This window comes from Neoarius graeffei, chromosome 3 (genome assembly GCF_027579695.1).
Source record: "Neoarius graeffei isolate fNeoGra1 chromosome 3, fNeoGra1.pri, whole genome shotgun sequence".
Taxonomy (NCBI): domain Eukaryota; kingdom Metazoa; phylum Chordata; class Actinopteri; order Siluriformes; family Ariidae; genus Neoarius; species Neoarius graeffei.
This window is the reverse complement of record NC_083571.1, coordinates 104,713,444-104,734,682: the sequence shown is the minus strand read 5'-3', so window position 1 is coordinate 104,734,682 and position 21,239 is coordinate 104,713,444. Positions and strand designations below refer to the sequence as shown.

The 21,239-nt window shown below is 41.5% G+C and overlaps 1 protein-coding gene across 1 annotated transcript in view; it reads right to left on the bottom strand.

Annotated features, from left to right (window-relative positions):
• aven (apoptosis, caspase activation inhibitor) overlaps positions 1-21,239 on the bottom strand; it is a 143,982-nt gene that overhangs the window by 106,521 nt on the left and 16,222 nt on the right. Inside the window, exon 2 of the mRNA XM_060917833.1 lies at positions 21,200-21,239. This exon is cut by the window's right edge and continues 135 nt beyond it. Coding sequence (XP_060773816.1) covers positions 21,200-21,239 — 40 coding nt within the window. The remainder of the gene's footprint in view (positions 1-21,199) is intronic.

Genomic DNA, 21,239 nt, shown 5'->3' with positions numbered 1-21,239 from the left:
AATCATCAAAATTAAAACAAAAAAGGCTTTAAATATTTCACTTTGCATGTAATGAATATAGAATATATGAAAGTTTACCTTTTTGAATTAAATTATGAAAAAAAGGAACTTTTTCATGGTGTTCTAATTTTTTGAGATGCACTAGTAATTCAGAATCAGAATTCTTAAGTACATGTAATAAACGCATGAAGTTTTATGTTTCAGGTAACTGGTGTTGGGAGGCATCTGCATGTTTGTTGTCCTTGTGCATCTCTCCCTGTAATCCTGCTTTAGGGCAATTCCATGTAAATGTCAACCTCACCATGCAAAAATAAAGCAACATGTAATACATCAAAACCACTCCCAGAGATATCACCTAGGCCTGTATTTTACAGATGTGAATAAGTTGAACCAATTTGTCACAAGAATTGTTCCCTTCACCTTAATATGTCAGTCTTTCTTTCTTATAATGTAAACCCCAAGCTAAAATCAACTTTGATCATGTACAATTTTATATTATTGCCACAAGCCACAGAAATGTATGCTAAAATCCACAAAACAGCAAAACAATAGCCATCCTAAATATTATTTAAGAACTTTGATAGTTTTAGCTGATATTTAGAGAGTTTTTCAAAGGGTTATGGTGGTTAAATTGCTGATTTTCTAAACATATGCCATGTCTATTTCAGACGCGTCACATCCATAACGGAATTTCGTCACATCCATAACGCTGACTTTTCCTTCCGAAACTCTGCATGAAATACAAAATATTTTAAACAAAGATTTTTTAATATTCACCTTGGACCCCTCTATCAAATGGATATCTCCATTTCGACATTAGGTTTACAATTTCACAGAGTTTGATAAAAATGTACAGTCACCCAAGAAAAGTGATACTTTTTCTGTCACATCCATAACGCATCTTTTATTGGCGTTTTCTGGCATGCCCTAGATGTACTATGGGAATTGTTCTTGTTCTATCACTTCTCCAGTATGGTACAGCCTTAAAATATGCAACACCTGTTTAAATACTGGGAGACAATAAAACATGCACTGGGTCATTTGTTGCCATTTTGAGTTCAAGTGTCACGTCCATAACGCTGGAATTGCTCTTTACTGGCCTGCTGTAGTACAACTTCATATAAAAGCTTTAAACTTTCTGTACACAGTCTAATATCTTAATGCACCTTAGAATCAACACGAAATTTGACTTCACTGAAAATGTGTTTCTGTAGTTAATTAGTGCTGTTAACTTGATTGTTGACTGGCTCCTGCGATTTTCTTTAAAATTTTATACTGTATATTAATACTTTTATGGTTCTCCTTACTCTTTATACATGTACATTTAAATAAAACAATCTCAGTTATCATTTTATCCATGTTTTTCAAACTTTTATTCGTTGTTATGCTTACAATGTTTTCAGTGCAACGACAGGTCTAACAGTGTGTGACCGTGTCCATTTAATATATACTTTAAATGATCCAAATTATTTAACAGTCAACTCTTAGTTTAATTTACATTTTGCCTGTAAATTATTCATTTAATAATGCACAAGTCTTCAAACTCTTTATATAGAAAATCATTCTTCAGAACATAACTTCTTATTTAAGAACAAAAACCATTAAATCATGAAAATAATCAGTTGGCATTATATAATGTTAAACTGAAAAGCCTTGGTGCAAACTACTAATGGAAATCTGACTGGTCAAAATCTGCCTTCAAGATCACCATTATAATACAGCATTAGGAGTTCCTTTGTGCTTGAAAATATTCCGTGGCCATACGTTAACACGTGGGAACGAGATCCTATTCCGTGGCCACGACTTGTTTAATGCGTGGGAATGAGATGATTATTAGGTGGCCACGAATTAATAACGCGTGGCCACGAGAAGTGTTAGTCATTTCATCACTGAGACTGTTGACTTTCTGGCATCAGTAGCTTCAGCCGCAAATATGGACAAGTTTGATCTGATTTCGTTTTATTTTAATCTAGGAATGAATTATAATGACATCCTTAAATCACTTGCAGTCAGGGCTTTGAACCGGTTCAAGGAACGAAAACGAAAACCGGGAACTTTTTCTATTTCACATGGAACAGAAACGAAACCAGAAACTTTATTATTTTTTATGCTATGGAACAGAAACGCTTATTAAAAATAATGGTAACCAGTTAATACTGGTTTTTATTTCGTTCCTCAAAGTTTCCGTAGCCTACAAATAAAATAAAAAAAAAAAAGTCATTCTTCTCCTGTGCAAGTTTCTATGACCCGCTGGGGTTCACTTCCTGTGTGACGTTCGCTGACTGAATGGAGAGAGCGGGAGGGTGGACTACTATCACGTCTCCACATCTTAAATAAGAGGTAAATATTGCAGTCTATCGTTATTCAAAAACGTCAATTTCAAACACGATATCAATATATTTGTCCACGTTAATGAGAGGCTCGCGAACATTAAATGACGTTAACCTCTGTTAGCCTATCAATGCATAGGGCCTGACTAGCCTTTGGTAACACACTAAACAAATTATCTTTCATTTTTGGCACTTTTTCTGTTTGTGTAGATGGGAAGACATACTGAGAATCCAAATCGCCAACATTTGAAATAATAATTGTTTTGAATTATTTCTTGTCTTATTTAATGAAGGTTGTAATAGAATTAGCCTACATTTGGCTTAAGCTGGATGAGACAGAGACAATTTTATAGCCATTTGTTAAACACCTGACAGGGAACGTAATTAACCGTTCCGGGAACGAAATTTTTTTGTTCTAACCGGTTCGGGAACGTCTATTTAATGGTGGAACCCAAAACCGGAAACGTTAAAATTCTGTTTCTGTTCGGAACGAACCAATAGGAAAAAAATTCTGGTTCAAAGCCCTGCTTGCAGTTAGACATGGAGTAATTCTGAGCAAGAGACACTTAATTCGGCTGCTCAAAAAGCACGGGCTCAAACGTAGACAATATGCTGACCTCGGGGAAGTTATAGATTTCATCATACAGGATAAATCCTGTATTTATTGCACAATTGACGGCTGCTGAAAAACTGGACATCATCCCATCAGGCTGAAACTTGAATCATCTTGTGGCCATGCGTTATTAATTCGTGGCCACCCAATAATCATCTCGTTCCCACGCATTTAGCAAGTTGTGGCCACGGAATAGGATCTTGTTCCTACGCGTTATTAACTCGTGGCCACGGAATTTTTTTTTTTTCACCCATGTCACCAGAGGGGCTCCGTAGATTCCGTTTCTGACCCCAATTTCCGCGATTTCTGTCCGTTTTCCGCGATTGCGGAAAATTGGAGGCCCTAAAATATTAAAAGTTAATTTCTAGAATCCTAAAAAATGTTTTAAAGCTAGACGGCCTTTCAGATTGGTCACATGTAGGTCATAAAAAGAATTTTCCCTGACACCTAGTTATTTTTGTTTAGTAGACTGAAAGCTACTGAATTCGAATCAGACTTTCAATTTTATTAGCTTTTTTAATAGAACAATTAATGAATTTAAGGCCACGTGGCCTGAAATTCTCCGCTATTTTTTCCTGCTTCACCATGACCCAATTCAAGATACTGCATCATGCATCACGTGGTGGGCTTTCCCCATTCGCACAAGGCATTGTGGGATACAAATTTGAAACCGGAGGACGAGTGCGCGAATGAAATGTGAAAGACCGACTACAGTAACGGAAAGCGATTAAAAAAAAAAAAAAAAATTGTTATATGAGAAGGAAAGGAAACACAGGACCAAACTAATAAATATCGGCGGTCAGCGAGCACCTCGGTGTGATCAGCTGTTTGTTTAGTGACAAAGATGTAACCGTCAGTGCACGGTCAAAGGTAAACCTGTAGATGGCAGTAATGCAACACTGTGGATGCCAGCTGCCGTAAAACCCAAAAGAAGAAGCAGGTAAACCTGCGCATGCGCACACACACAGGGACTTCCTCTGTCTGCTTGACTGTGCAAAGCAAGCAATTTCATGCACATAATTTGCTTTAATCCTCTCAAATTAAAGAACTTCCCAGCCACAGAATGGCCTGATATTTTGTGAGATATTACAGAAATAAACATACATCACAAATTACCAAATTTCAAAGGGAACTAAATTTCAACGATTTTATGAAATCGAAAGGCCGTCTCTCTTTAAACAGGGCCATAAATTGATAAAAATAGCCTCAATGAGGCTGGAGCTCGTACCGGTCACTGCTGTTGTGTGCGAGTTTGAAATCTGATCAGTCCTGAAGGAGGAGTAGCGATTTTCATGAAATTGCACGCGACTCCTCTGTAGCCTCATGCATGGCAGGTGGCACCACCTGGTGAACAATTCTTTTTGGAATATGTCTTTAGAGTCTTCTGGGTGAGTTTCAGTGAAAACATCCCAGCAGTTTACGAACAGTAGTTTTTGGTGTGACGAGTCACTCAAAAATGTCAGACACCCATAAAATCGTAAAGGACAGGTGGCGCCACCGTCTTGACACATTTTATACATACCAACCTGGGGAACATTCCACGAGTTTGATCAAAAGCTGATCACATCTGTAGGAGGAGTAATGATTTTCATGAAATTGCATGTGACCCCTTGATAGCTTCATCCATGGTAGGTGGTGCCACCTGGTGAACAATTCTTATTGGAATATATGTCTTTAGAGTCTTCTGGATGGAGTTTCACTGAAATTGTCCCAGCAGTTTATGAAGAGTAGCGTTTAATGTGACGAGTCCTGCAAAAATTTCAGACGCCCATAAAATCGTAAATACGACAGGTGGCGCCACCATCCTGACAACTTTTATGCACACTCACCTGCAGAACACTGTATGCGAGTTTGATCGAAATCCAATCAATCCTGTAGGAAGAGGCGTGATTTTTGTAAATTGTGGACAGATGACGACGACGGATAAATAATGGATGAACATCGCATATGCTCATCTAGCCTGGCCTATGGCTGGATGAGCTAAAAATAAATAAATAAATAAATAAATAAAAATAATGCGCCATTCTTTTATGTAATAGTAGGAAGACTGCTGTGGTACAAGAGAAATTAAAAAAAAAAAAAAAAAATCGGGATCTGCTGTTATATGAAAATATTTAAAAGGTGGTAACAGCATCGCACTGCCCAGTGACGGATTATTTTCCTCTAACAGCACACCCTGTCGTGTTTTCTTCCTTGCATGACTGATGCATTGTAATTATTGGATCACTTTTGTCTTCATGAAGAAGGAAGTTCGTTGTTCCTGTTGGTTCTGGCTTCATCAACAGGGATCTAAATTTTTGTAAGCTGAATGAAAGAAATATTTAATGTTTCCATCTGTGGGACAAGGCGGCACGGTGGTGTAGTGGTTAGCGCTGTCGCCTCACAGCAAGAAGGTCCGGGTTCGAGCCCCGTGGCTGGCGAGGGCCTTTCTGTGTGGAGTTTGCATGTTCTCCCCGTGTCCGCGTGGGTTTCCTCCGGGTGCTCCGGTTTCCCCCACAGTCCAAAGACATGCAGGTTAGGTTAACTGGTGACTCTAAATTGACCGTAGGTGTGAATGTGAATGGTTGTCTGTGTCTATGTGTCAGCCCTGTGATGACCTGGCGACTTGTCCAGGGTGTACCCCGCCTTTCGCCCGTAGTCAGCTGGGATAGGCTCCAGCTTGCCTGTGACCCTGTAGAACAGGATAAAGCGGCTACAGATAATGAGATGAGATCTGTGGGACACGAAAGGTTCTAGGCAGAACTCAACACAACCTTTAGAAAAGCTTTCATGCAGTACCTCTTGAGAAAGAAAAATCCTTAACCATCTTGAACCCTTCTAAGGGAGTGTATGACAGTACAGTGGTGCTTGAAAGTTTGTGAACCCTTTAAAATTTTCTATATTTCTGCATGAATATGATCTAAAACATAAGATTTTCACACAAGTCCTAAAAGTAGATAAAAAGAACCCAGTTAAACAAATGAGACAAAAATATTATACTTTGTCATTTATTTATTGAGGAAAATGATCCAATATTACATATCTGTGAGTGGCAAAAGTATGTGAACCTCTAGGATTAGCAGTTAATTTGAAGGTGAAATTAGAGTCAGGTGTTTTCAATCAATGGGATGACAATCAGGTGTGAGTGGGCGCCCTGTTTTATTTAAAGAACAGGGATCTATCAAAGTCTGATCTTCACAACACGTTTGTGGAAGTGCATCATGGCACGACCAAAGGAGATTTCTGAGGACCTCAGAAAAAGCGTTGTTGATGCTCATCAGGATGGAAAAGGTTACAAAACCATCTCTAAACAGTTTGGACTCCACCAACCCACAGTCAGACAGATTGTGTACAAATGGAGGAAATTCAAGACCATTGTTACCCTCCTCAGGAGTGGTCAACCAACAAAGATCACTCCAAGAGCAAGGCGTGTAATAGTCAGCGAGGTCATAAAGGACCCCAGGGGAACTTCTAAGCAACTGAAGGCCTCTCTCACACTGGCTAATGTTCATGAGTCCAACATCAGGAGAACACTGAACGATGGTGTGCATGGCAAGGTTGCAAGGAGAAAGCCACTGCTCCCCAAAAACAACATTAGCAAACTGCAGACGAGCAGAAAAGATCACGTGGACAAGCCAGAAGGCTATTGGAAAAATGTTTTGTGGACGGATGAGACCAAAATAGAACTTTTGGTGTAAATGAGAAGCGTTATGTTTGGAGAAAGGAAAAAACACTGCATTCCAGCATAAGAACCTTATCCCATCTGTGAAACATGGTGATGGTAGTATTATGGTTTGGGCCTGTTTTACTGCATCTGGGTCAGGACGGCTTGCCATCATTGATGGAACAATGAATTCTGAATTATACCAGCAAATTCTAAAGGAAAATGTCAGGACATCTGTCCATGAACTGAATCTCAAGAGAAGGTGGGTCATGCAGCAAGACGACGACCCTAAGCACACAAGTCATTCTACCAAAGAATGGTTATAGAAGAATAAAGTTAATGTTTTGGAATGGCCAAGTCAAAGTCCTGACCTGAATCCAATCGAAATGTTGTGGAAGGACCTGAAGCGAGCACTTCATGTGAGGAAACCCACCAACATCCCAGAGTTGAAGCTGTTCTGTACAGAGGAACGGGCTAAAATTCCTCCAAGCCGGTGTGCAGGACTGATCAACAGTTACCGGAAACGTTTAGTTGCAGTTATTGCTGCACAAGGGGGTCACACCAGATACTGAAAGCAAAGGTTCACATACTTTTGCCACTCACAGATATGTAATATTGGATCATTTTCCTCAATAAACAAAATGACCAAGTATAATATTTTTGTCTCATTTGTTTAACTGGGTTCTCTTTATCTACTTTTAGGGCTTGTGTGAAAATCTGACAAATGCTTTAGGTCACATTTATGCCAAAATATAGAAAATTCTAAAGGGTTCACAAACTTTCAAGCACCACTGTAGTGAGTGATTTCAGAGACCGGGCATGCAGGTGTTCAGCAGCCTAATCTTGGGAGGAAAAGACTAATTTTACCTTACTTATTGCACCTATAAAAGTCAGATGCTGCAAATTGAGATTTTGGGGTCTGGTGTCACGCAATCATTTTTTCCATACGGTTTAACTTGTCCTGTTTCTTGGGCAGAACAAACTGCTTGACTGCAGTGTAAATACAGCAGCGGCTAAACAAGCCCCTGCCTTAAACTGAGGCATAACTTCTACCAGAAAACCACAAGAGGGAGTTCAATACCACCGCAGAAACCCAGGAACATTAAAATCGACGCCACAAATAGCCCTCATGAGCAGAAGTGTGGTTGTCGCGGAAGCAGATTGTGGGGAAATGAGAGGCAAATTAAGCAGAAGGGAAAAAACAAAGAACAAAACAAAACAAAAAAAACTCAGGAGAAAGCGGAACACAAAAGAAGTCTGTTTTGCTGTTCAATACGATACCACATGATGAAAATGTAAAACAACCAACCAAATATTCTCTAGTTAGCAAGACATCAGGTCAGTTACTGAAAGGCTTTTTAGGTGTGGACGGTCTATCCAGCCAGTAAATCAAAACTAACTGAACACACATGTAATGCTTAGGGTTTAAAAGATAAAGACATTTCAACCTTGGGCGGCACGGTGGTGTAGTGGTTAGCGCTGTCATCTCACAGCAAGAAGGTTCTGGGTTCGAGCCCAGTGTCTGACAGGGGCCTTTCTGTGCGGAGTTTGCATGTTCTCCCCGTGTCCGCGTGGGTTTCCTCCGGGTGCTCCGGTTTCCCCCACAGTCCAAAGACATGCAGGTTAGATTAACTGGCGACTCTAAATTGACCGTAGGTGTGAATGAGTGTGTGAATGGTTGTTTGTCTCCATGTGTCAGCCCTGTGATGATCTGGTGACTTGTCCAGGGTGTACCCCGCCTCTCGCCTATAGTTAGCTGGGATTCTTGGGTTTCAGTCACATGACTTTTCTTAGCGATTTCACTTCGGACGGACAGACGGACGCATATATATTTATTTATTTATTAGGGATAGCGAAAACTAAAAAAAATCTTGACCGACCACCAAGCCTCATTAGCCGGTTAAAGTTGGTTAACCTATGAGTTTAAACAGGGATGCAAACGGCGGATGCGCCTTTTAGCGGATGCCACCTTTTTCACGGCTGAATTGTGCAGATCCGATTTGTTTTTTTTAGGGGGGCCGTTGGAGTGTCTGAATAATTTCATCAGAGTAAATTCTGTATGCTCAAAGGAAAGCAATCGGATCTGCACGATTCAGCCGTGAAAAAGTCGGCATCTGCGCCTTTAGTTTGTGTGGAGAGATATGATCTGCAATAACATGCATTGTTGGCTACAGACCGAAACATACTTTCAGAATGCACTGGCCAAGGCAGGACTAAACTCCATGTGCCTTCTAATAATAATTTAAAAAAAACCAGAATAGTAATTTGTAAGCTAAAAAGCCTGTGTCTACACTTTTTTCTTTCGCCGAGTGGCAGCTGTGTTCAACTGGGGCGGGACATGACTGAATGGGTGACACCCATTGGGTGTTTGATTTGTTAGCTGTCTTTAACTGGGGCAGGAGGGCGGGACATGACTGAATGGGTGTTTCTGATTCGTCAGCTGTCTTTAACTGGGGCGGGAGGGCGGGACATGACTGAATGGGTGTTTCTGATTCATCAGCTGTCGTCCTTACACCGCATGACATGCCCCAAGTGTTTACAACACAGAATTCCAGGTTCTCCGCTCCAAAATCGGCAGCTTCAAAACGATTGATTTTTTTTTTTAACCGACAACTAAAAAAAAATTAACCGGTTGACGTTGATTCGGTCAACCACCGGTCTATATTATATATATATCCCCGACAACATAACTATAAACCAAAAACACTCCGATATGCAAAAAAGTAACAGTTGTAAGGATGCAACCAAATCAAATCCTTTATTCAGAACGAACAGATAACGTGTTCTAAACAGATACGAATACAGATACGACTCTGGGAGACAAACAAATGGATTCTTTGTTTTGGTGTAGTGGTTAGCGCTGTCGTCTCACAGCAAGAAGGTCCGGGTTCGAGCCCCATGGCCGGCGAGGGCCTTTCGGTGCAGAGTTTGCATGTTCTCCCCATGTCCGCGTGGGTTTCCTCCGGGTGCTCCGGTTTCCCCCACAGCCCAAAGACATGCAGGTTAGGTTAACTGGTGACTCTAAATTGACCGTAGGTGTGAATGTGAGTGTGAATGGTTGTCTGTGTCTATGTGTCAGCCCTGTGATGACCTGGCGACTTGTCCAGGGTGTACCCCGCCTTTCGCCCGTAGTCAGCTGGGATAGGCTCCAGCTTGCCTGCGACCCTGTAGAAGGATAAAGCGGCTACAGATAATGAGATGTTTCGACAGAAAGGTTGAGACTCGAGGTTTGTATCAGTTTTTAACTTTCACGTAGGTACGAGTGTGTGGTCAAATATGAAGCTTGTGAGACAAAGGTGGTTTAAAATTAGGCTACATTTTGGAAAACAGAAACCAGTGTATGAATGAAACATGAAAGAGCGACTACAGTAACGGAAAGCAAGAAGAAAAGACGTTGTGTTGCGAAGGAAAGGAAACACAAGCAAGCAAATAAATAAGTCTAGTAGAAACCAATTAATATATGCATTTAGCCACTGCGTAAAAGCAGAAATCCCGATGAATGTAAAATCTTTTTGTAACTGGTGGCCAGAGCGGTCGCTCATTATTCACGCTCCGGGCAGAGTCGCCAGCTCAGGAAGCTGTATTAGACTACGTTCAGACTGCACCCTGAAACGACCCATATCCGATTTTTTTTGCCCATATGCAACCTGTATCCGATTTGTTATTGACAATCTGAACGACACAGATCCGATTTTTTCACATGCGACCCAGGCCGCTTGGATATGTGGTCCTAAATCCGATGCATATCCGATATTTTCACATGCGACTGCAGTCTGACCGGACAGGTCGCATTCATGCGACCTACACGTCATCAACAAGAGACAAACGTCACTATTCTGCGTTGGCTAATCCCGCCTCTTTGGTGGAAAACAACATTTGTACAGTTTTCAGAATTTAAATAGACTTTTATAGAATTGACCAAGCTAATGGTGGATTTGGTAGGGACCTGGATGTTGATCTGTTAGCCTGATTAAATAAAACAGTTTCTATAACTGATTTATAACTTAAACCATCCTGTATTATAAGATTGTTCTGGAAATTTCCAGTAATTTGACACCTTCGGTCTCATTACTCTGCTGCCCACATTAATCAGATTATTGTGTGAGTTCCGCCGCCGCCACAAAAACCACATCGCCAGGTCTCGCCTCATCTCCATCGCAAACTGCACTGGTGTTTCTGCACCTTGAGCCAGCGCTGAGAGAAGTTGCAGGATTCAGCTGGCTATAAACAATCTAAATAAATATTTATAAAAATGTAGAAAAAGTTTATTAATATGGCGAAATAAATATGTGCAAATTATTAAGCCTGAATTAAGAGTTTGGTAATACAGCGGCCGTATCCCAAATGACTGCCTACTGAAGCTCGAGTGACTATATGGAGTTTAAAAATCCATTACTTCCTAGTAACATGTAGTGCACTTATATAGAAATTAGAGAGACATTTAGGAGTCGACCCTCGTTACCAGGCTACACGTTTTCATTTCAGTTCAGAAACAAAAACACACACGAGACCTCACACTTTAACACTAACCAGATAATTAAACTTGAAGAGTGCGCTTTTTTTTTTGGTTTACGTATCGGTAGATGTGCTTATTACGTGTCAATTTGCGCATGCGGGACACTTTTGGGTCGTTTTCCGTTCATATTGGAGATCGCATACAAGTCTCATATAATTGGTAATGTGAACGGCCTAACAAAAAAATCGGATTTCACAACAAATCGGATATGGGTCGTTTCAGGTTGCAGTCTGAACGGAGTGTTAGTTATGCTACGGTACAGATGCTCACTGCTGTGTTTAGATTCCCCAGGTGCCTCCGTCAGACGTTCAGCACGGTATATTATAAAGCTTTGTTGTCCGTCATCCTGATACATCCCTTTATGTTTATTATGTGTTTTGTTTGTGTTCATTGCATTGGTTGAACTGTGGTTTAGCATGAGATTTTGAGCGCAGAGGCTAAATGGTGCACACGGCTGGCTAAACTGTTGAGGCTTGCACTCTTGGTTGAGGTGTGTAAATGTTCAGAGCCTCGTCTGTAAACATTACTCTGCACAATTGTGTATCCGTTTACAACCACGTTACGTTAAAGCTAGACAGCCTTTTGATTTCATAAAAAAAAAAAAAAATCGGTGAAATCTGGTCATTTGTGATACATGTTTATTTTTTGAGATATTACAGAAACATCAGGCCATTCTGTGGCTGGGAAGTTATTTAATTGAATTTGAGGGGATTAAAGCAAATAACGTGCATGAAAATCGCTCACTTCACGCAGTCAAGCAGACAGAGGAAGTCCGTGTGTGTGTGCGCGCATGCGCAGGTTTACCTTCTTTTGGGTTTTACAGCAGCTGGCGTCCACAGTGTTGCATTACTGCCATCTACAGGTTTACCTTTGAGCGTGCACTGACAGTTCCATCATTCTGTCGCTAAACGAACAGCTGATCACACCGAGGTGCTCGCTGACCGCCCATATTTATTAGTTTAGTCCTGTGTTTCCTTTCCTTCGTATAGAACATAACGTATTTTCTTCTCGCTTTCCGTTACTGCCGTCAGTTTTTCACGTTTCATTCGCACACTCGTCCTCCAATTTTCTCTCCTGTTTCAAATTTGTATCCCACAATGCCTTGCGTGAACAGGGATAGCCCACCACGTCATGCATGACGCAGCATGTTGAATTGGGCCATGGTGAAGCAGGAAAAAAATAGCGGAGAATTTAGGGCCACGTGGCTCGAACTTCATTAATTCTCATCTCATCTCATTATCTGTAGCCGCTTTATCCTGTTCTACAGGGTCGCAGGCAAGCTGGAGTCTATCCCAGCTGACTACGGGCGAAAGGCGGGGTACACCCTGGACAAGTCGCCAGGTCATCACAGGGCTGACACATAGACACAGACAACCATTCACACTCACATTCACACCTACGGTCAATTTAGAGTCACCAGTTAACCTAACCTGCATGTCTTTGGACTGTGGGGGAAACCGGAGCACCCGGAGGAAACCCACGCAGACACGGGGAGAACATGCAAACTCCGCACAGAAAGGCACTCGCCGGCCACGGGGCTCGAACCCGGACCTTCTTGCTGTGAGGTGACAGCGCTAACCACTACACCACCGTGCCGCCCACTTCATTAATTGTTCTATTTTTTTTTTAAATAAATAAAATTAGAAGTCTGCGATTCAAATTCAGTAGCTTTTGGTCCACTAAACAAAAATAGTCGAGTGTCGGGGAAAATTCAGTATGACCTACACTTGAAAAATCTGAAAGGCAGTCTACCTTGAATTATTTTTGTTTTCTTTAGTGTTCACGGTGCTCGGTGTAAAGTGTTTGATGCTATGCTTGTTAGCAAATAATCCCATGTTATAGTTTTTAAACAAATTAAAAATAAGCGCTGGATAAAAACCAATCTCTCTTATGTAAATAAAAAGATACAAATTTCATTGTCCGGGGGATAAATGCTTACGAGATACGTTGCCTTGCACTTACGGTCAGGTTCCCTGTGGTAGTACACGTACATTGTTCAAATGTACAGACGACGTACAGTCGCAAAAATCATCAAAAATCAGGTCGATGCATTACCATATTCTCTTAAGTATGGAAGTTTTGCTCGCTATGAACTTGAGTGAGGAAATGTCAGAAGTAGACTTTACAGACCATGCCAACAGTGTTTTCAGGTACATAGTGGCCGAATTCATATTTAATTTAAAAAAAAAAAAGTGCTGACACCAAAGTCATCTGAAATTTTCAATTTTTTTTTTTTTTATTGTGCATGGCATTTTCCTACGTCTCGCAAGAACAATATCATATGGACGAGACGTAATCATTCTGATGTCCTGAGGGTTGCTTTCCTCCATTTGGGGTCCGTTTTCCTCCCTCTTGAGGTAAACCGTACGGCCCTACGGAAACAGCCAGCCGCAAGGAACTTTAATTAGCGTAACTATAGAACTGCGTCACACCAAGATGGTGAAAACATCGTGACTCTGCATCAACCTCGGAGAGTTTCGAGTCACAGGGATGAAATTCGTGGTTGACGTTCACGAATAGACCCATGAAACAAAAGACGAATAAATATCTTTTTTCTGTTACTGCTTTTGCGTTATCGTTTCTTTCTTGGTAAGATCAAAACTTCAGGTGTACAATTCCATACTCGCTATGGGGGAGTCGAGCCCATGGATTCTAAGGCTAAGATAGCCAAGCGCTAGCTAGAATTATTTACTTATCTGTCCAGAAAAACGACACATCATCTCTCTAACCTTGCTCTATCTATCTTGCAGTTGCACTCACTAGGCAGGCTTTCCTTTTCTTTTCCGCTGGCGGGAGAGCCGAGTCCGCCATGTTTGTTCAGGCCGACTTGTTTTGGTTAAAAGGAGGTCAAACACGCCCCACGGTGGTCACATGATATTGTTGCTCACTTGCTTCAGCAATCTCCGGAATCGTAAAACGCGGGATGCATTTTATCTCCGCAAAAGATTTACACACAGGATACCACAGTGTGCGCGCGCAGCGGCGAAACATCTCGAAACTCCAACAGCAACAGAACATTTTGCCCAGAATTAAACTTTGCTGTCAGAACCTTTAAAAATTGGTACTCTATGGGTACACATGGCTCCTGCTTATAAATAAAATTGTTTTCCGGTACCACATCCAGACAGTAAATATAGCATACAGTTGAGGTCAGAAGTTTACATACAGTGACATGAATGTCATCTTGGATATGAATGTCATGGCAATATTTGGGCTTTCAGTCATTTCTTTGAACTGTTCTTTTTCTGTGGCAGAATGTACAGCATACAGCTTTCATTTAAAAAAAAAAAACCACAACACTAGAAATTGGTGCACAAGTTTTAATTTTTTTTTTTTTTTTTTTTGGGGGGGGGGGGGGGGGGGGGTCTGAAATCAACACAGGGTCAAAATTACACATACTGTGTCAAATTTACATACGCTCACTTAGATTATTAATTCAGAGGTGCTGAGACTTCCAAAATGTCTCATCTTGCCAAGGCCGAGGTCTCTTAAAGGTCCCATGGCATGAAATTTTCACTTTCTGAGGTTTTTTTTAACGTTAAAATGAGTTCCTCTGACCTTCTTGTCACCCCAGTGGCTAGAAATTTCATAATGTGTAAACCAAACTATGCCCAACATTTGAGAATGGCGCGTCAAAACGGCACGTTGATAAACTCTTCCCTTGCCTACGTCAGCAAGGGAGATGATCCCCACGCCCCCCCTCTGGATTCCCACCCACTGTATGGATTGCTCGCCCAGCTCAAAAGTTGCCACCAAACATGGAAATTGCGCTGTACATGGATGTGACAACACAGAAGAGAGTCTGTTTTTACTGCCGACGGGAGAGCCCCTGAAGACGCAGTGGCTTAATTTTATTTACTCCAATACTACGCCGTCGAGTCTACCTAAGACGGTGTATGTTTGTCGGAAGCATTTTCCTGAGGAATGTTTCCACAACTTGGGACAGTACAGGGCAGGTTTTGCACATCAACTGTCACTGAAGCCTGGGTCCGTACCAAGCATCCCTGCCGCATCAGCCACAAACAGCGAACAAGTAAGTGTATAACTGTTAAGTTGTTTTGCCGTGTTTTAAAATCGGTGCATTAGCCTTGCAATGGCTACATTAGCTGTGCAGCTAACCGCTTCCTGCAGTTAGCCAAGTACTCTGCGCTACAAAACCAAAAAGCATGCAGCATGCTCTGTTATAATAGCCAATCAAAACAGTTTTTACAAAGACACCCACATTCTTTTTTTTAAGTCACTCGTTCATTTTATTTGTTTGTTTGTTCAGTAAAAACCCAAACATTTGTTGAATTTATTTTATTTCCTCGCGTCGCACCTTAATGACGTCAGCGCGCGGTATTTTTCCCTTCGCGGTTTGTTCCTTCTCTCTCGCCATAGTAAGACACCCACATCCGCTTGTTCTGACCCACTGAAGGTAGCGTCACAGTGCTGTTAGCCAATCAGAGGTAACACGTTTACATGTCATGAATATTAATGATCAGACCCGCCCCCACCCTCTACCCTTCCCCGCCTCCTGCTTCTCATTAGCAAAACAACACACTAGGAAAAGCGCTGAAATGGGGCTTTCTCCCAGGAGGCTATATCTACCTGCCGAGGGTTCATTTCGAGAAAGACTGCAGATATAACATCCGGAAACCTCCACGAGCCCGTTTAAAGCATCAACAAACCACCATGCCATGGGACCCTTAACTTCCTGCTAGTGATCATGATTGACTACAGCTGGTAGCTTCTCTGTGCCTTCATAAAAAGGGTTTGTTTACAGCACTCATTGGATTGACCAACACACAGTAAAATAGGAAAGTCCAAGGAGCTCAGTGCAGATCTGAGAAAGAGGATCGCAAATATACATAACTCCGGAATGGCTCTTAGACCCATTTCTAAACAACTGCAAATTCCAAGATCAGTTCAAACAATTGTATCCAAGTTATTGTGAGGTGTAGCCACTTTGCTTCAAGAAAACCCAAACTGTCACCCTCAGCTGAAAGAAAATTGGTTTGGATGGTCAGGAACAACCTGGGAACCACCATGGCGCACAGCCCTGCCATGAACTGGAAGCTGATGGATCACTGTCTACAGTTCAGGTCACCATGGACTAAGAGGCTGCTATCCAAGAAATAACCCCCTGGTCCAAAACTGACACCTTCAAGCTTAACTAAAGTTTGAAGCTGACCACACGGACAAAGAAAAAGCCTTCTGGAGGAAAGCTGTACGGTCAGATGAGACAAAGATTGAGTTGTTTGGCCACAATGACCACCATGAACAGAGGAACACTGTACCAGCTGGTGGTGGTGGTAGGATCATCATGCTCTGGGGCTGTTTTGCTGCCAGTGGAACTGGTTCATTGCACAAAGTGGATGGAATAATGAAGAAGGAGGACTACCTCAGAATTCTTCAGCATAAACCATCAGAAACTTGAGCATGACTTGGGGGTTACAACAGGACAATGAACCCAAACACACATCAGAGCTGGTTGTGGAGGATAAAGCAGGCTAACATTAAGCTTAAAACAAGTCCTGACTTCAACCCTATTGAAAATATATGGGCCGTGCTTACAAGTCGAGTTCATGGTAAGAAGAAGAAAAAAAAAATTTAATTAAACTCTATCAATTCTACCATGAAGAGTCATGAAATATCCAACCAGAATTCTGCCAGAAGTTTGTTCATGGTAAACAAAAATGTTTGGTCAAGGTGAATCTTGCAGAGAGACATTTTACCCAAATATTAGGTGTGCTGTATGTAATTTTTTACCCTGCATGCATAGTTTCGACTCTGCTGATTTCAGAAAACCCAAAGAAAATTAAAACTTGGGCACCAAATTCATGTTTTGTTTTTTAATTAAAGCTGTATGCTGTACAATCATTCTGCCACAGAAAAAGAACAGTTCAAAGAAATGACTGAAAGCCCAAATATTGCCATGACATTCATATCACTGTATGTAAACTTCTGACCACAACTGTATATATTTACTCTATGAAGCAGTAGCCACAAAAATGAAGCGTAATCCAAAAAGGAACAATCACAGAAGTAAAATATACCAAGTGTCTGTATTTTATATTTATTCTACTCTTACCGTTTTCGAAACTGAAACCTCCGAACCGAGGCTGTTGCCATGACCCAAACTCTCATTTCCTGGAAAAGGCCCGGCGCTAGAGCTCAGTGGTCTCTTTTCGACGACTTCCCGTAACAACACGGAAGTGCATCACACCTACATCACACACACGGGACCGCTGGCCGAAGAAGGCGAGGAAAGGGGGACAACCCGGAGTAGATTTTAAAATAAGATTGCACTTTCCCTCGGTAATAAGCATAAACATATCTGAGGCCATCCTTAAAAAAAAAAATCCGTTTCCTGTCCACCGGGTGAGCAAAAAAATTTCAGTCAGGAGGGAGGGATTTTTTTTTTAATATATGGATGGATAAGAAATCGCAATGCTGTGTTTGCTTTTTCTTTCAGTACTTTATTACAAAAGCAGACCCATTTAATAAAATATGACGGTTTAATCAACTGAAACTTGTACAAAAACTAAGTTAGCATTTTAAATGTTGACTGCAACATTTGCAAAACTTTTACAAAGGTACTTAAAATGTCCGACACATGGACTTTTTGTAGTTCTAAATCGAGCGTTAGGCCTAGTTCGGATGAAATTACACTATTAAAATGATCACTGAATGATTTGTTTTTCTGAATCTTTACTATTTTGTTGTTCGCTAGAATACCATTTTGCAATTTCACACTTAAGCGAATGTTTGAAAACTCCGGATCTCCTTCCTTCATGGTGGCTGCCATTTTTTTGTGCCGCACGGCGCATGCGCAGAACTGATTCAATTCTATATTCTGCGCGGAATGCAGGGCTTTCCACAAGCGCCGGCTGCCGGCCATACAGCCGACTACACAATTAAGTCCAGCCGGCTACTTTAATGACTTATTTTTGTAGCCCACAGGCTCTAAATATTAATTTTCAATTTTAATAAAATTAAATGTTTATCTAACGGACTGGCAATAATGTCAAACTGAACCGCACTCATTTAAGTTGTGATTCGCGCTGTTTGTACCGATAATAACCACAAACTCCCCGCCGACTTCGTTGATCAAGGGAGAGTAACTCATCCTCGGCCCCGACATGCGGTGTGCGCGCGCACTCGGCGGAGGCAGTAGTGTGTCGGGGCTGTCGGACGGAACAGAAGCAGAGATGACGCTTATTTTGTCTCCGGTAAACCAGTCTTCTCTCGTTCAATTACGTGCTGGCATCAAAAGACACCGTTGGTTGTAAATGAACCCAAACTGAGTGGTTGGAGTGCATTTTCATACACAAATGGAGAAATGTTCGCTGAGTGTTTAATTGTGTAGCCCCACTGCAGACCGTTGTCGTTGTTAATTCATAGCATGCTCAGCTGCGTGAATGTGTCATGCACCGAAAATAAGAGATTTACAAGCCAGGAACGCCTCATGATGCAATACGCAAGAAAAGAAAGAAGATTTACTGCCATTTTACTTTGTATTTGAGTAAAGTGAATAAATAAATGGTCTGTGGAAAATACATTTAATCCTGGGAACTGCGTGCACAGGAGTTTATTTTGTGTTTACTCCCCCCGGCTGGCTACTTATTTGTCATGGCTGGCTAGTATGAGCCTTAGTGGAAAGCCCTGGGAATGCGGAAATGTCAAGTTCGATTTTAGATTTACGAACCCGAAAAAAAAATGTCGAAAAATCGGCGTTAAAAAAAAAATTTCAACCGCACAAACGGCACTCACCCGGCCGGTGGACCGGAAACAGAACATTTTTTAATAATGGCCTGAAAGCGATTTCTTTAGTCTAGTCCATTTATTTCGAATGGTGAACCGAATTGTATACACTCACCGGCCATTGTAATAGCCTTTGTAAAACCTGTATGCATATGCGCATTTGCTACTGTTACACTCATTCTTACAACACGATGACTTACAGTGGGGCAAAAAAGTTTTTAGTCAGCCACCAATTGTGCAAGTTCTCCCACTTAAAAAGATGAGAGAGGCCTGTAATTTTCATCATAGGTACGCTTCAACTATGAGAGACAGAATGGGGGGAAAGAATCCAGGAAATCACATTGTAGGATTTTTAATGAATTAATTGGTAAATTACTCGGTAAAATAAGTATTTGGTCACCTACAAACAAGCAAGATTTCTGGCTCTCACAGACCTGTAACAACTTCTTTAAGAGGCTCCTCTGTCCTCCACTTGTTACCTGTATTAATGGCACCTGTTTGAACTGGTTATCAGTATAAAAGACACCTGTCCACAACCTCAAACAGTCACACTCCAAACTCCACTATGGCCAAGACCAAAGAGCTGTCAAAGGACACCAGAAACAAAATTGTAGACCTGCACCAGGCTGGGAAGACTGAATCTGCAATAGGTAAGCAGCTTGGTGTGAAGAAATCAACTGTGGGAGCAATTATTAGAAAATGGAAGACATACAAGACCACTGATAATCTCCCTCGATCTGGGGCTCCATGCAAGATCTCACCCCGTGGGGTCAAAATGATCACAAGAACGGTGAGCAAAAATCCCAGAACCACACAGGGGGACCTAGTGAATGACCTGCAGAGAGCTGGGACCAAAGTAACAAAGGCTACCATCGGTACCGCACTACGCCGCCAGGGACTCAAATCCTGCAGTGCCAGACGTGTCCCCCTGCTTAAGCCAGTACATGTCCAGGCCCGTCTGAAATTTGCTAGAGAGCATTTGGATGATCCAGAAGAGGATTGGGAGAATGTCATATGGTCAGATGAAACCAAAATAGAACTTTTTAGTAAAAACTCAACTTGTGTTTGGAGAAGAAAGAATGCCGAGTTGCATCCAAACAACACCATACCTACTGTGAAGCATGGGGGTGGAAACATCATGCTTTGGGGCTGTTTTTCTGCAAAGGGACCAGGACGACTGATCCGTGTAAAGGAAAGAATGAATGGGGCCATGTATCGTGAGATTTTGAGTGAAAACCTCCTTCCATCAGCAAGGGCATTGAAGATGAAACGTGGCTGGATCTTTCAGCATGACAATGATCCCAAACACACCGCCCGGGCAACGAAGGAGTGGCTTCGTAAGAAGCATTTCAAGGTCCTGGAGTGGCCTAGCCAGTCTCCAGATCTCAACCCCATAGAAAATCTTTGGAGGGAGTTGAAAGTCCGTGTTGCCCAGCGACAGCCCCAAAACATCACTGCTCTAGAGGAGATCTGCATGGAGGAATGGGCCAAAATACCAGCAACAGTGTGTGAAAACCTTGTGAAGACTTACAGAAAACGTTTGACCTCTGTCATTGCCAACAAAGGGTATATAACAAAGTATTGAGATGAACTTTTGTTATTGACCAAATACTTATTTTCCACCATAATTTGCAAATAAATTCTTTAAAAATCAGACAGACAATGTGATTTTCTGGATTTTTTTTTCTCATTCTGTCTCTCATAGTTGAAGTGTACCTATGATGAAAATTACAGGCCTCTCTCATCTTTTTAAGTGGGAGAACTTGCACAATTGGTGACTGACTAAATACTTTATTGCCCCACTGTAGTGGCTATCAGCCACAAAAAGGGCAAAAAAAAAAAAAAAAAAAAAGGCCACACCGACTTCAAATACAGAAAAAGAAGTTTGGAGCACTGTACAGATCCCAGTACAGACACCGTTAACGTTACAACATTATAGCCGTATTCTAAAGTCAACTGCAAATACGAAAATAATTTAAATTACAATTCTTTGATCTTTTAATCTAAAACATCCACAAATTACAAACTATACATCATGTCATAATGTATTACTGTCGTGTATAATTTGCATGTTACAGAAAGGAAACCACATCATCATCATCATATTCACTCACCAGAACGCTCCTCCAAATCACATCCAGCTGTGCACCAAAAATAAAAGCCTGCCCGGGGTGTTTTTTTTTTTTTTTTTTTAAAAGACTGACAGCTCACAGCAGGGTCTGATGACTGAAATAATCCCAAACTGGCATTGTGTTTATACCCCGGTGTGAGAGCATTATCTCAAATGTGGCTCCACAGCAGGACACACACTTCAGAATGAGGAGCAAGTTGAAAGCAGAGCCCTTACGTACCTGCAGAAGTGAGGAGGACATGATAATCTGTCCCTCTCTG